At 51.0% G+C, this 13,039-nt stretch overlaps 1 protein-coding gene across 1 annotated transcript; it reads left to right on the top strand.

Annotated features, from left to right (window-relative positions):
* Positions 1 to 651: 651 nt before the first annotated feature.
* YBX2 (Y-box binding protein 2) lies at positions 652 to 11,948 on the top strand. The gene is given in 13 exon segments (XM_087946580.1): positions 652 to 828; positions 831 to 879; positions 881 to 915; positions 2,361 to 2,424; positions 4,300 to 4,333; positions 5,714 to 5,803; positions 5,910 to 6,117; positions 6,120 to 6,205; positions 7,542 to 7,654; positions 9,797 to 9,968; positions 10,264 to 10,443; positions 10,798 to 10,884; positions 11,676 to 11,948. Coding segments are annotated over 12 exon segments (1,131 nt in total). The 5' UTR covers positions 652 to 773; the 3' UTR covers positions 10,843 to 10,884; positions 11,676 to 11,948.
* The last annotated feature ends 1,091 nt before the right edge of the window (positions 11,949 to 13,039 follow it).

Genomic DNA, 13,039 nt, shown 5'->3' with positions numbered 1-13,039 from the left:
CCTCCTCCTCCTCCTCCTCCCCAATCCCATACCTTCTAGCACTGATGATGTTCCCTAGTTGGGTCATGAAACGTCTGCAAGAAAAGTACCGAGTTCAGAGACCACTAAGGACTACACAGTCTTCCTCTTCCTTCTCCTCTCTTTCTTCCTCCTCCTCCTCCTCCTCCTCCTCCTCCTCCTCCTCCTCCTCCTCCTCCTCCTCCTCCTCCCCCCTGCCCCTCCCGTCATCCTCCTAAAACTAACTCCCCTCTCCCTCTGATGATGTTCCCTGGTCGGGTCGTGAAACGTCTGTCAGAAAACAACCCCCCACCCCCCACCCCCACCCATCCTCACCAAGCAGCGACCCCACCCACGCCCAAATCCCACCCCCTTCCACGCCGGCTGGCTCTTGCTGGGCGGAAACACCTGTCCACAGGTGAGCTGGAGAGCCAGCCAGGGAAGGAGGGAGGGAGCGCTCATCTCCCCACGTGGCCGGAGACACCCCCCACACCCACACACCTGGGCTTGGGGCCGCGCCGGGCAATGGGAGCGCAGGGGGCGTGTCCGGGCGGGCCATAAAAAAAGCCCAGGTAGCGGCCGAAGAGTGCAGGTGATTGGAGCGAAGGCGCGTGCGTGGGCGAGGCGTGGGACTGGCCGGAGCGGCGGTTGCTGATTGGGCGTGGGCGCCGCGAGGAGCGAGGGTGTGTCCGCGGACACGAGGCGGGGGTTCGGCGACCGGAGAAGCGGCGGAGGTGGCGGCGGCGGCACCAACGGGCAGCGGCAGCGGCGCGGGGATGCTGAACGAAGCGGAGAACGGGGAAGCCGTGGTGGCCAGCAACGGGGAGATTCCCGCGGGGAACCCGCGGCCGGAGAGGCCAAACCGGTGGCGCCCGCGGGGGCGTGGGGCCCGGAGCCAGGCGGCCAAGCGCGTCCTAGGTGAGGGGCGGGGCCGCGGGAGGAGCCGTTGCCGGGGTGGGGGGAAGAGAAAGACCCTCGCGTGGGCGGCCGGCGCGGCACTACAGGTCCCATCATCCGGAGTCGCAGGGAGGTGGACTGCTCTGGCCGCTGGGCAGGATGGGTTTCCCCCAAACTTTGCGGGGGAGGGCGCGAGACTACAAGTCCCATTAACCAAAGTCCCGGAAATAGGCTTTTCTGACGGCCGGGGGGCCGCTGCGAATGGCCATGCTGGGTTTCTCCGGTTTTCCCGACGAGGGGGGCGGGACTACAGATCCCATCATCCAGAGTCGCGGAGACGCTGCGGCTGGACACCATGGGTTTTCCCGGGCTGGAGGTGGGCTTTTTCTGGCTGGGATTCTCCGTGGGGGTGGGGGGAGTCTTTCTCGACTTGTGTGTGGGGACGACTACAGGTTCCATCATCCAGAGTCGCGGGTGGGCTTCCTGGCTCCCGGAGGATGCTGCTGCTGGGCTTTTCCGGACTGAAGGCCGACGGAGGGGCTGGTGGGGGGGAGAAACTGAGCGGGACTACAATTCCCACCCCCAGCCTCGCGGCAGAGGTGGGCTTTATGGAAACCAAGAAACACCGCTGTCTTCGGGACTCCGCGGCTCAGCATGATGGGTCGCGGTGGCTTTTTCCGGGCTGGGGGGGTGGGGGGCGGCGAGAGAGACCGCCGCCGCGGGACTACAGGACGACATCATCCAGAGTGGCGGGAGGGGGTTTCTGCTGGTGCGGAGGATGGGTTTCTCCGGTCCTTTTTCCGACTGGAGGGGTGAAGGGGGCGACGCGGGGCGACAGTTCCCATCCCCGCCCCATGAGAGGTGGGCTTTCTCGAGGCCAGCCAGGGGAGAACTCTGGCTGACTTCGGGGCTGCGCATGATGGGTCCCGGGCTTACACCAACTTGGGGGGGCAGGGGGCGTCCTGTGGCCGCCCCGCCAGCGCGGCGCTCCCGCTTTGCGGTTTGCAAGGCACGCTGGCGGAGAGAAAGATTGTGTGTGTGTGTGTTTGTGTGTCGTTCTGCTTGTGGAGGGGGCGGGGCAAGGCGTGAGTGAGTCCGGGTGGTCCCGCTTGAGCCAGCAGCTCCCCCGCCAGCCAGACCCCCAGCCCGGCTGGAAACAAACTCCGCGGAGCCGTGTGTGTGTGTGTGCGTGCCTTCGGTTGTCGCGACTGCCCTGGGCGTTTGGAGAGGCTGCTTAAAACTACCCCACACACCTTCAAAGAGGCCAGGATGCTAACCCAGAGCCCTCCTTGACCAGGATGATGGTTTCCAGTTTGGCTTGTGGGAGGGGGGGAGGGATCCGGCTCCCCAAACAGGAGCAGCTCTTCCTGGGGGGGGGCAGGGAGGGCCAAGAAAGGTCCCTCTGCCAGTGTCACCAGTCTCCTTTCTCTCTCCCCCGCTTCCACCACCCCGCCCCCGGCTTCCAGCCACCCAGGTTCAGGGCACGGTGAAATGGTTCAACGTCCGCAATGGCTATGGATTCATAAACAGGTGAGTCCCTTTCCCTTTTGCTGCTCCCCGCAGGCAGAAAACTTTTAACTCCCAGGAGGGAGAGAGAAAGGGGGGAGGGGGAGAGAAAGAGATGGAGGGAGCAGGGAGAGAAAGAAAGAAAAAGGGGAGAAAGAGAAAGAAGAAAGACTGAATGGACATCATTAGCTGGGTTTAAATCCGACAAGAACCTTTGCTACCGGGAGGTGAAAGTTATTTTTTTTTAAAAAAAACCCTCAACCCGGTTTAATCATTGTTAATTAAGCCAATTAATTGTTTGGCCGTGTTTTAGCTGTGAATTTCGACGAAGGTCGGATGAAGAACCCAACCGGGAGATTCCTTCCATTGAAGTTGTGTGTGTGCGCGCGCACTTTTTTACACAGACTGGTCTCTTCCGCATCGGGTGGGCTGGGGTGTGTGTGTGTTATAATCTAAGATGGGGCTGCATCCCCTCCCCAGCCCCGGACATTGGCATTTCTGCCCCTTATTGTGGTCACGGCGGCGTGGTCAAGCCTAAATTAATTCCCAAAGGTGGGTTTGGGTGGGGAGCCCGGATCCCTTGGATATTTCAGCAGTTCTGTGCCAACTTCCTCCTCTTGGAGAGAGAAATAGAAATAGAGAATGAGAGAAATAAATAAAGAGGGGAGGGGGAGAGAGAGATAGAGAGTAATAGAAATAGAGAAAGAGAGAGCAATAGAGAAATAGATAAAGGAAGAGAGATAGAGAGAAATAGAAAGAAAGAGAAAGAGAAAAGCAACCAAGTCAGGTGTCCAAAGATTACCTGGCAAATCAGGTGGCACACACTATCGTTCCCCCCCCTTCTTTTTAAAAATCTGGGCTGGCTCCATTGAGACAAATGTTTGTCAGAGCAGCCTGAGCAAACAACTCGCCCGAGGCCAAGTTGGCATAGCTGGGATGCCTTATCTGGAGGTCTGTCCTTGTACCCAGGTGCTCCCCCGCCATTGGCCACTCTCGTGCTTAGGGGAGGGGCGATGCCAGCAAAGTGCCCCCCACGGGTCCAAGGGGTCGGGGCCGTGGCATTTCACGTGGGCACTGGTGGGGGCGGGGGGGGGGGGGGGCTTTTCCAGCAAAGGCGAACTCCAGGAGATGTCTATTTTTCCATGGGGGGCCTTGGGAAGACTCTCTGAGTCTGGGTGGTTTTTCTGGCAGGCGTTTTGTGACCCAACTGGGTAACCTCATCAGTGCTAGAAAAGAGTGGGTTTTGCCCTCTGTTTATATACAGTCCCTTCCAGCACTGCTGAGGTTCCCTAGCTGGGTCATGAAACGTCTGCCAGAAAAACCACGGAGCACAGAGAGCACATAGGACCCCAAAGCCCAACCCTGAGCCACCAATATTCTCTGTATTTTTCTGTCGGCTGGCATCTTTTATTTGGGTGGCCCCTGGCACTCCTGACTGGTAAAACTCCACTGGAAATAAAGGGACTTTTCTTCTTCTTTTTTTTGGCAGCTTTGAAGATTTAAAACTTCCTGCCCAAGAATCATCAAGTTGCAAAAAAAAAAAAAAAGCAAAAGCAAATTTATAATCAATTGGGGAACAAAGTCTAATTGGCTGCCCGCCCCCTTTGAAGAGAGATAAACCAGGTTTATCGGTGACCTTCATTCCTTTAATGGCTTTTATAAGTTTCTGGTCAAGCTGACATCTTTTGGATGTTGGCTTCCAACTCAAACCAAGTTTCCTGATGTGTTTAGCCAAGCACAACTGGATTAGAATTTGGAGCTTGGTCTCCTTAAAGCTCTCGATCCCCCCGCCTGTAATTTTAGCCCTGATTCAGCACAAGCAGTGGTTAGCCCGACGGATTAAAGATTTCAAGGTTTATATTTATTTTTCCTTTCCTTAATCTTGGTCCCTCCTTGCAGGAATGACACCAAAGAGGATGTGTTTGTGCACCAGGTAAGCACCGAGCATTGTGTAAGTTAAGTTCCTTTTAAATTTCCTCCCCCACCCTTTATTGCTCCCTTCAGCCTTCACCTTGCTGCCTTGCTCCTTGTAGTAAGTTTGAGTCTGCAAGGAAACTCCGTGGAAATTGTGAGAAATTGTTAGAGTTAAAACTTTTGGGGGTGGGTGGGAATTTCTTCCTGTAGCAACAGCACCTGATCCTTGCTTAGAAAAACAGTAACATTTCCATTTAGATTTGGGGTGTGCAACCTTGGCAACTTTTAATCCACTTGTGGACCTCTACTCCCAGAATTCCCTAGCCAGCATAGCATAGCTGGCTAAAGGGAATTCTGGGAGTTGAAGCCCACAGATCTTAAAAGTTGCTAAGGTTTAAAGAATTAAAAATCCATTGTTTGGCTCACACCCACTTGGTGTACCCCGCTACATAGCCAAAAAGGCATTAAGAGTTGTTAACCTAATCCTACATAGCTTTTTCTCTGTTACTATCACGCTACTAACTAGGGCATACAAAACATTTGCTAGACCAGTACTCGAATACAGCCCATGCCCCTGTGCCCACTTCCACCTTTCTGCCCCAGAGCTCACTCTATTTCTCTCTCTCTCTCTCTATTTCTCCGTTTCTCTCTTTGTCTCTTTCTCTCTTATTTCTCTTTCTATTTTTCTCTTTCTATTTCTTTGTCTCTATTTCTCTCTTTCTCTCTCTGTATTTCTATTTCTCTCTCTTTCTTTTTCTATTTCTCTATTTTTTCTTTCTCTCTCTATTTCTTTCTCTTTTTCTCTCTATTTTTTTCTTTCTTTCTCGCTCTTTTTCTCTCTATTTCTATTTCTCTTTATTTCTCTCTATTTCTGTTTCTATTTCTCTCTTTGTTTCTTTCTCTATTTCTCTCATTTCTCTATTTCTCTTTCTATTTTTCTCTATTTCTATTTCTTTCTATTTCTTTGTCTCTATTTCTCTCTTTCTCTCTCTGTATTTCTTTTTCTCTCTATTTCTGTTTCTTTTTCTATTTCTCGATTTCTCTATTTTTTCTTTTTCTCTTTATTTCTCTTTCTCTATTTTTTCTTTCTCTTTCTCTTTCTCGCTCTATTTTTCCCTCTATTTCTATTTCTCTCTCTCTTTATTTCTCTCTATTTCTCTGTTTCTATTTCTCTTTGTCTCTCTTATTTCTTTTTCTCTCTATTTCTTTCTATTTCTTTCTCTCTCTCTCTCTCTGTATTTCTATTTCTGTTTCTTCTTCTATTTCTCGATTTCTCTATTTTTTCTTTCTTTCTCTTTTTCTCTCTCTTTCTCTCTCTCTTTCTTTCTCTCTTTCTCGCTCTATTTTTCTCTCTATTTCTATTTCTCTCTCTCTGTTCCTCTCTGGGCTTTTTTCCTAGACGGCGATCAAGAGAAACAATCCTCGTAAGTTCCTGCGAAGTGTTGGAGATGGGGAGACGGTGGAGTTCGACGTGGTGGAAGGCGAGAAGGTGAGGCCCCGGCGGCGGCTTTTTCCGGCACCGCCGTCCATCCTCCCGAGAGCCGGGACGGTTTTTGGGGGGCGACTTGACTCCTTTTCTTTTTGCCTTCTCGCAGGGGGCCGAAGCGGCCAACGTCACCGGCCCCGGCGGGGTCCCCGTCAAAGGCAGCCGCTACGCCCCCAACCGCCGTCGCTTCCGCCGAATTATCCCGCGCTCCCGCCAGGCCCAGCTGCCCCCCGACGCCGCCCGGCCCGAGGCGGGCGCCGAGACGGCCAGCGAGGGCGAGAAAGCGGACGAAGGGGTCCAGCAGCGCCCGCGCAGGAGGCGCCCCCGCCCTTCTTCTTCCGCCGGAGATTCGTGAGGGGACCCCGGGCTCAGGCCCAGCCGCCCCCGCAGCCCCACACCGCGGACGTGAGTCTGGGCCGGGCCGGCCGCCACTTTGTGACTCCATCACCCCCCCGAGAGGCCTCAGGCCTTTCTCTTGTTGCCCCCCCACCCCCGCTTCCCAAGCAGGAGACCCGGCCTAGCCCACGTGAGACAAATCAGGAAATATAATCAGAACAGAGCTGGAAAAGGGACCTTGGAGGTCGTCTAGTCCCGCCTGCTGCCCAGGCAGGAGACTCTATCCAGAGGTCTCAACCGTGGGAACTTGAAGACTTGTGGACTTCAACTCCCAGAGTTCCTCAGCCAGCTGGCTGAGGAACTCTGGGAGTTGAGTCCACAATCTTCAAGTTCCACGGTTGGGAGACCGACCCCTGCTGTATACCATTCCAGACTAGTGGCTTCCCAGCCTCTCTTCTTAAAGAACCTCCACCGCTTCTGGTGGCAAGCAGTTCCACGGGTTAAACTGTCCTCCCTGTTAGGAGGCGTGAAATTGGCTTTGGGCGTCTTTTCCCCTGGTTTCGGGGTGCAGTTTTTGGGGGAGGAACTGGGTGGGAAGGCTGTTTGCTGGTTCCTTGCACCGTTCTTGGAATAAACTTTTCAGGATGGGGGGGGTTTGGACCCCTGAAAACAGACTCTCCTGTCCCTGTTGCCGTTTCATGGCTCGGAGATTCCTCTCCCTGTTTTGCTGATGGCGGCCCTTCTGGATGGTGTTTGGGGGTCCCTTTGGAATTCCACCTGTACCAGAGGCCGGACGTCGCTCTCAGCCGGGCCCCGTCTGGAATTGGGATAGGGTTGAAGGCAGGGGTTGGACTAGAAGACCTCCGGGGTCCCTTCCAACTCCTTCCGTTATTATTCTGCGTGGAATGGTATAGGGCCTCCTGCCTGTGCGGGGGTGGGCTAGAAGACCTCCAAGATCCCTTCCAATTGCGTTCATCTGGTATTCTGTTTGGAATGGTGTAGGGCCTCCTGCTTGAGCGGGGGTGGGCTAGATGACCTCTGAGATCACTTCCAACTCTGTTATTCTGTGTGGAATGGTGTAAGGCCTCATGCTTGAGCAGGGGTGGGCTAGAAGACCTCTGAGGGTCCCTTCCAACTCTGTTCTTATTCTGTGTGGAATGGTATAGGGCCTCCTAATTAAGCAGGAGTGGAGTAGATGACCTCTGAGGTCCCTTCCAATTTATTCTGTGTGGAATGACGTAGGGCCTGATTGAGCAGGGGTGGACTAGTTGACCTCTGAAGTCCCTTCCAACTCTTCTTATTCTGTGTGGAATGGTGTAGGGTCTCGTGTTTGAGCGGGGGTGGGCCAGATGATCTTTGAGGTCCCTTCTGACCCTCTTCTTCTGACCCTGCTCTTCCTTCCCAGGGCTCTGACAGCACAGACCCCAAAGATGCTACCCAGCCTGAAGGAGACCAGCCTCAGCAGATCCAGGCGGGCGAGAGAGCCCCGGCCCCTCGATTCCGCCCCAGATACCGCAGGCAAGTCTTTCTACACACACACACACACACACACACACACACACACACACACAGAGCTAACCAGGTTCCAAGCTAGCTTTACACTGGTTAAGACAAGGTTGCCTTGGCCTAGTCATTTGCCGACACGGGATTTGGGGGGGCAGAATTATAAGCAATAGAGTCAGCAATAGACCATCATTCGGGGTTTTAAGGAGGGAAGAAAAGTTGGCTGGCTTGCTATCCAGGTTGGGTCGACTGGACAAGCCAGGATTCCCAGTCCTGGGGAAGCCTGACCCAATGTTGGTTTGTGCAAAGAAGGGAGCAAAACCAGAATGTAGAAGCGACTTTGAGCAGAATAACTACCATAAGGGAGTAATTTGGTGTTTCTCCACCTGGGCAACTCCCCACGGGTGGACTTCAACTCCCAGAATCCCTCCATCCAGCATATCGCTTCCTCCATTTAATTGTCGTGCCATCTAAGCCCACATTTAACCTTTTTAGTCATGCAGCTAACCAAGGGTTTGTTTTTGTTTGTTTGTTCACCTTGCAAAATTTTGTGCTGAATTTTGGTAAACCTTTTGGATGGCCAGGGAGTTCTGGGAGTTGAACTCCGTCCATTTTCAAGGTGCCCAGGATGGGTAACGCCGCTAAACATTTAGATTATACCTGGCATCCCAATTTTTTATTTATTTTTTTTGCAAACCACGGCGCTTTCTTACCTATCTCCAGCTGCCCCTATCTTCATTTAGTATTACGTTTATATTACATTTGGTGTGGTATCTTATGGTAGATGGTGATTGTATTTCATGATTGTGATCCTGGTTTATCGCTTGTGGCTTAATGGGGGCAATGAGAGCTTATGCACCAGAGACAAATTCCTTGCGTAGCTTCACCACACTTGGCCAATAAAGAATTCTGATTCTATTTAGCAGGATTGTTGAATTGTGGAGGTCAATTCCTGGAGGGGCTCAACAAAGCTGGCAAGCAGCTGCCAGTGGCTGTACTACTATGCGGAAAGCTTATTCTATTATACTAGGTTATAATAAGTATATTGTATTATAACATATTCTATATTATATTATATTTCCATGTGGTATAATCAGTATATTATAACATAGTAGAATAGAATCACCTTTCCACGTGGTATAATAAGTATGTTATACTATAACATACTTATTATAATACAGTAGAATAGAATAACCTTTCCACATAGTATAAGTATATCTATCTATATATATAAAAAGGGAAATACCCCTCACGCATCATCACAAAATCTCCAGATCTGTAAAGCCTACAAACTTGAAATTTGGCACCTATGTTCCTCTTGGCTTCTAGGGGCTCCCTAAGAAAGGATTTTTCGAAATGACCCTCAGAGCATTTAGAATATTTCCTGTGTTATTATTATTAACACGCTCTGATGCTAAGGAGTTCTGCTCCCCCTCCCCACCTGAAAATAGATTTATTTATTCCAAATGCAAAACACAAGCAGAGGAGTTTCAGTTTCACAGCAGCTCCAACCAGCTTTAGTCCAGAACAGTTGAGCTAAGCCACGCCCAGGCTCCTTGCTGTCTCCTCCTTGCTCACACAGCAAATACTCTTTCACTTTCCAAACAGCCTTCAACTCTCTCACACACTGACAGGATGCTAGCCAGATGAATACCGATGGATGCTGATAGGCAGAGGCAGAATTTTCCCCCCCTTATTTTCCTCCCCAAAAACTAAGCCCGACCACATAGTTCCGTAATGAAGCACGGGGATCGGGCTAATACTATAATATACTTATTATAACATAGTATAATAGAATAAGCTTTTTGCATAGTATAATAATTATTCAGAGGGCAGGAGAAGAAACAACGGATGGAAACTAACCCAGGAGAGAAGCAACCTGGAATTAACAGGGAGGACAATTAACCAGGGGAACTGCTTGCTACCAGAAGTTGTGGGTGCGTCACCCCTGGAGGTTTTTTAAGAAGAGACTTGTCTGAAATGGTGTGCTTGAGCAAGGTGGGCTGGACTAGAGGACCTCCAAGGTCCCTTTCCGGCTCTGTTCTGATTCTGCTTCCAGTTCTTTGGGGAATGGTCTCTTCCCCCCCCCTAAGGGGGAAGAAGGCCGAGAGTCAATTCACACTCACCCACCTCAACCCCCTCCATTGTCTCGCCCAGACCTTTTCGCCCCCGTCCTCCGCAGCAGCCCACCACGGAGGGAGGAGACGGCGAGACGAAAGCGGCTCAGGCGCCGGCGGACGGCATCCGTCCCGAGCCTCAAAGGCAGCGCAACCGGCCTTACTTCCAGCGCCGGCGCCAGCAGACAGCAGCTCGCCAGGCGGCGACTGAGGTGAATTGAAGGGCAAGGGAAATTGGGGGCGGGGTGGGTGGGTGGGTGGGGCAGAAGAGGTGGAAATTCAGCCGGTTCAGACCAGTTCCGGAAGAAAAACGGTAGCGGAAATTTGGGGTAGTTCTGGAGAAACATCCTGGGCTCAATTTTCAAGGAAAGAGGGATGGCGGGGAGGGAACTGTTCCTGGCTTTGTAGAGGTTGCCAGAAACTGACCGGATCGTGTTCTGTACAGGTTTCTGCTGACCGGATTGTATCAGCCTCTCTCTTCCCCTGGTCCCCTCTTTTCTGCCCTAGGCAACCACCAATACTAAGGAGCAGCCGGCCCCCAGCTCCGCAGCTGCTGGCGGGGACACCCCAGCTGCCAGCACTCCTGTGATGACTCAAGAGCCTGTGGTGGAAGCCAGCAAGTCTGCTTCCCCGGCCCAGGAAAGCCCCACCCAGCCACTGCCGGAAATCCAGCAACAGCTTGTGGATGTAAGCAAGGTGGGGTGGATGCGGGGGCTTGGACCCCTGGCTAATACTCCCCCAGCTTCTCCATAGACTCTCCTGCTCGAGCAGGGGGTTGGACTAGATGACCTCCAGGATTGTCCCTTCCAACTCTCTGTTATTCTAATGCCTTAGCTTGCAAAGGGCCCCGCAATGCCTTTATGCGCCACCAGGGGTCACTCTTGATCCACATTCTGCAAGTAGCAGCCCACGGTCCACTCAATCAGTCAGGATAGAGCTGGAAGGGACCTTGTAGGTCATCTAGTCCAACCCTCACCCACCCCGCCCAAACAAGAGACCCTACACCTGTTTTCCTTTCTTTTTTTTAAAAAAAAATCCCAGACACCTGAGCCTGGGGGAGAGCTTGCCCCTGCTTTACTGGCGTGAAGAGCCTGCACACACCGAGGGGATGCCAAGAGCTGCGATTTGGTAAGTCTTTTTAGTCTTCGTTTTCAAGAGGGACTGAATTTTGCGAGCGGCCTAACCATATATCGCCCCTCCGAGTGTTGCATTTAACCTCAGACAAACCCCCACCTGACTTTTAATTTTTTACTTTAAAATTATGATTAATTGTGGGGAGAGGATGGGGGTGTTGAAAGCTGCCAGATTATCTTGAACTCCTTAAATTTGCAAATGGAAATTTGCACAGTTTCTCCCTCTTCTACTAAGTGCTTCCTTGGCTAGGTATCTCTCAAATGCACCAAGATTTGTTTTTGTTTTTTTAAAGAAAAATTGGCTTTTTCTCAACTACCCCCCCAACTGCCTGCAAACCCATAGGAGTTCTTGGGAAGCTGGCTAAGAAGTTGTATTTCCTAGCCTGCCAATTTTTATTTTTATTTTATTTTAGCCAAGGGGAGGTCTTGCTTCTCAGATTTAAGGGGGAGGGGTCCTCAATGCACTTATAGATTAACCAAATTGGAAGGGCCCTTGTAGGTCATCTAGTCCAACAACCCCCCCCCCTCAAGCAGGAGACCCTACACCATTTCTGGTGCTCCCTGAGCAGGACTCTACTTTTCTTGCAGACGTTTCACTACCCGAAGTAGGTAACATCATTAGTGCTGCAAGAAAACAGCCCCAGGAGGCCACAATTCAGTGCTTAGCAAAGAGTCTCTTTTATCGGTGTCCAGATTTTAACTTTGCAATGCCTCACCCTGCCTCAATATTTCAGGGTTTCCTTAAACCCCAGACCATTGTCCGGTTTGCTTTTCCGTCCGTTGCAGGTGTCCAGAATGTGCCTCCAACCCAAGTTACCTCATCCTGCACTTGAAAAGACCCCAAACTTCACCAATAACCCTCTTTGCTGCTGTTGAAGTTCTAAAATGTTTAAAAAAGAAGAAAGAAAAAGAAAAAAAGAAGAATAAACTTGACTGGGGTGGTGGTGGAATAACTTGACCAGAAAGAAAGGAAAACTGCTTAAAAAAAAAAAAAGAGAGAGAGAAAACTTCAGAAGGGGCTGTTTTGTCTGCCTCTTTCCACAGCTTTGCCAGTTTAAAGGAGAGAAAAAAATTGAAAACTGGCTGTTGAATCTTGAGTTAATTTTTTTTCCTTCCCCCCCCGCCAACCATTGTTTGAAGAACCACCCTGTGTATGTGAACCATTGTGTGCAGTTTGGGCGTCAGTAAAAAGAAAAAAATTTGCACAGAGCTTGCGTTGTCTCACCTGTTTTTTCCGTCGACAAATTCAAGGGTATTTTGGTTTTCGTCGCCATCCTTGGCTCTAAAAAGCTGTCAGAAAACTTCCTAGAGTGGGGAGCAACAGCGGGGTGGACTGCTCCAAATTAAACCAGGGAGCGGGAAACGGTGTGGGGTGTAGTGGTTAAAGCACCGGGGTTAGAAACTGGGAGGATGCAAGTTCAAGTCCTGCCCCCCACACACATAAAACCAGAGCTTGGGCGAGTCACTTTCTCTCTGTCCTGGGAAGGGAAGCCAACCACTTTGGGAATTTCAGGATTGGCCCCAATAAATATCTATCTCTCCCTCTCCCCCCCCTATCTATCCATCATATATCTATCTTTATCTACCTTTCATCTAATTATCATTTATCTCCCTCCCCCCCTCTATCATATATATCTTTATATCTACCTGCCTATCTACCTTTCATCTATTTATCTATCCATTCAATCCGTACATTAATCCATTTATCCATCCCACGCCTAAACCGGGATTAGAACTCACAATCTCCTAGTGATCGGCCTGCCAAATGGTTACGAGCCTGGCTCCCCCTTTTCCTGAGCCCTGACAGCTAGAACAATTTTAACTGGTGGAATGGCTTGCCAACAACTTGAAGTTATGTGGCTGCTCCACCCCTGGAGGTTTGTTTGTTTGTTTTTAAAGAAAAAGACCTGACAGTCATTTGTTTGGTATGGTGTAATAGGGGGAGTTGGACTAGATGCCCTCCAGGGTCCCTTTTTTAAAGATTCTGCTGGTTGTGGGTGGCCTGCAGCAGCCCTGGCTGGCCTCAAGGGTTGAGCCTCCCTGTTGCCTGTGAAAATTTACCTTATACACCTAGATATCTATCTCTACCCATTTCATCATAGTCTCACACTCCCCTGTTTTTCTGAAGTTGGTCCCCTTTCCAGCACCCA

Source organism: Notechis scutatus, chromosome Z (genome assembly GCF_049901735.1).
Source record: "Notechis scutatus isolate UNSWTSFEM ecotype Mainland chromosome Z, rNotScu1.2, whole genome shotgun sequence".
NCBI classification, from domain to species: domain Eukaryota; kingdom Metazoa; phylum Chordata; class Lepidosauria; order Squamata; family Elapidae; genus Notechis; species Notechis scutatus.
The sequence above is the reverse complement of the archived record's forward strand: the minus strand, read 5'-3'. Positions and strand labels throughout refer to the sequence as shown.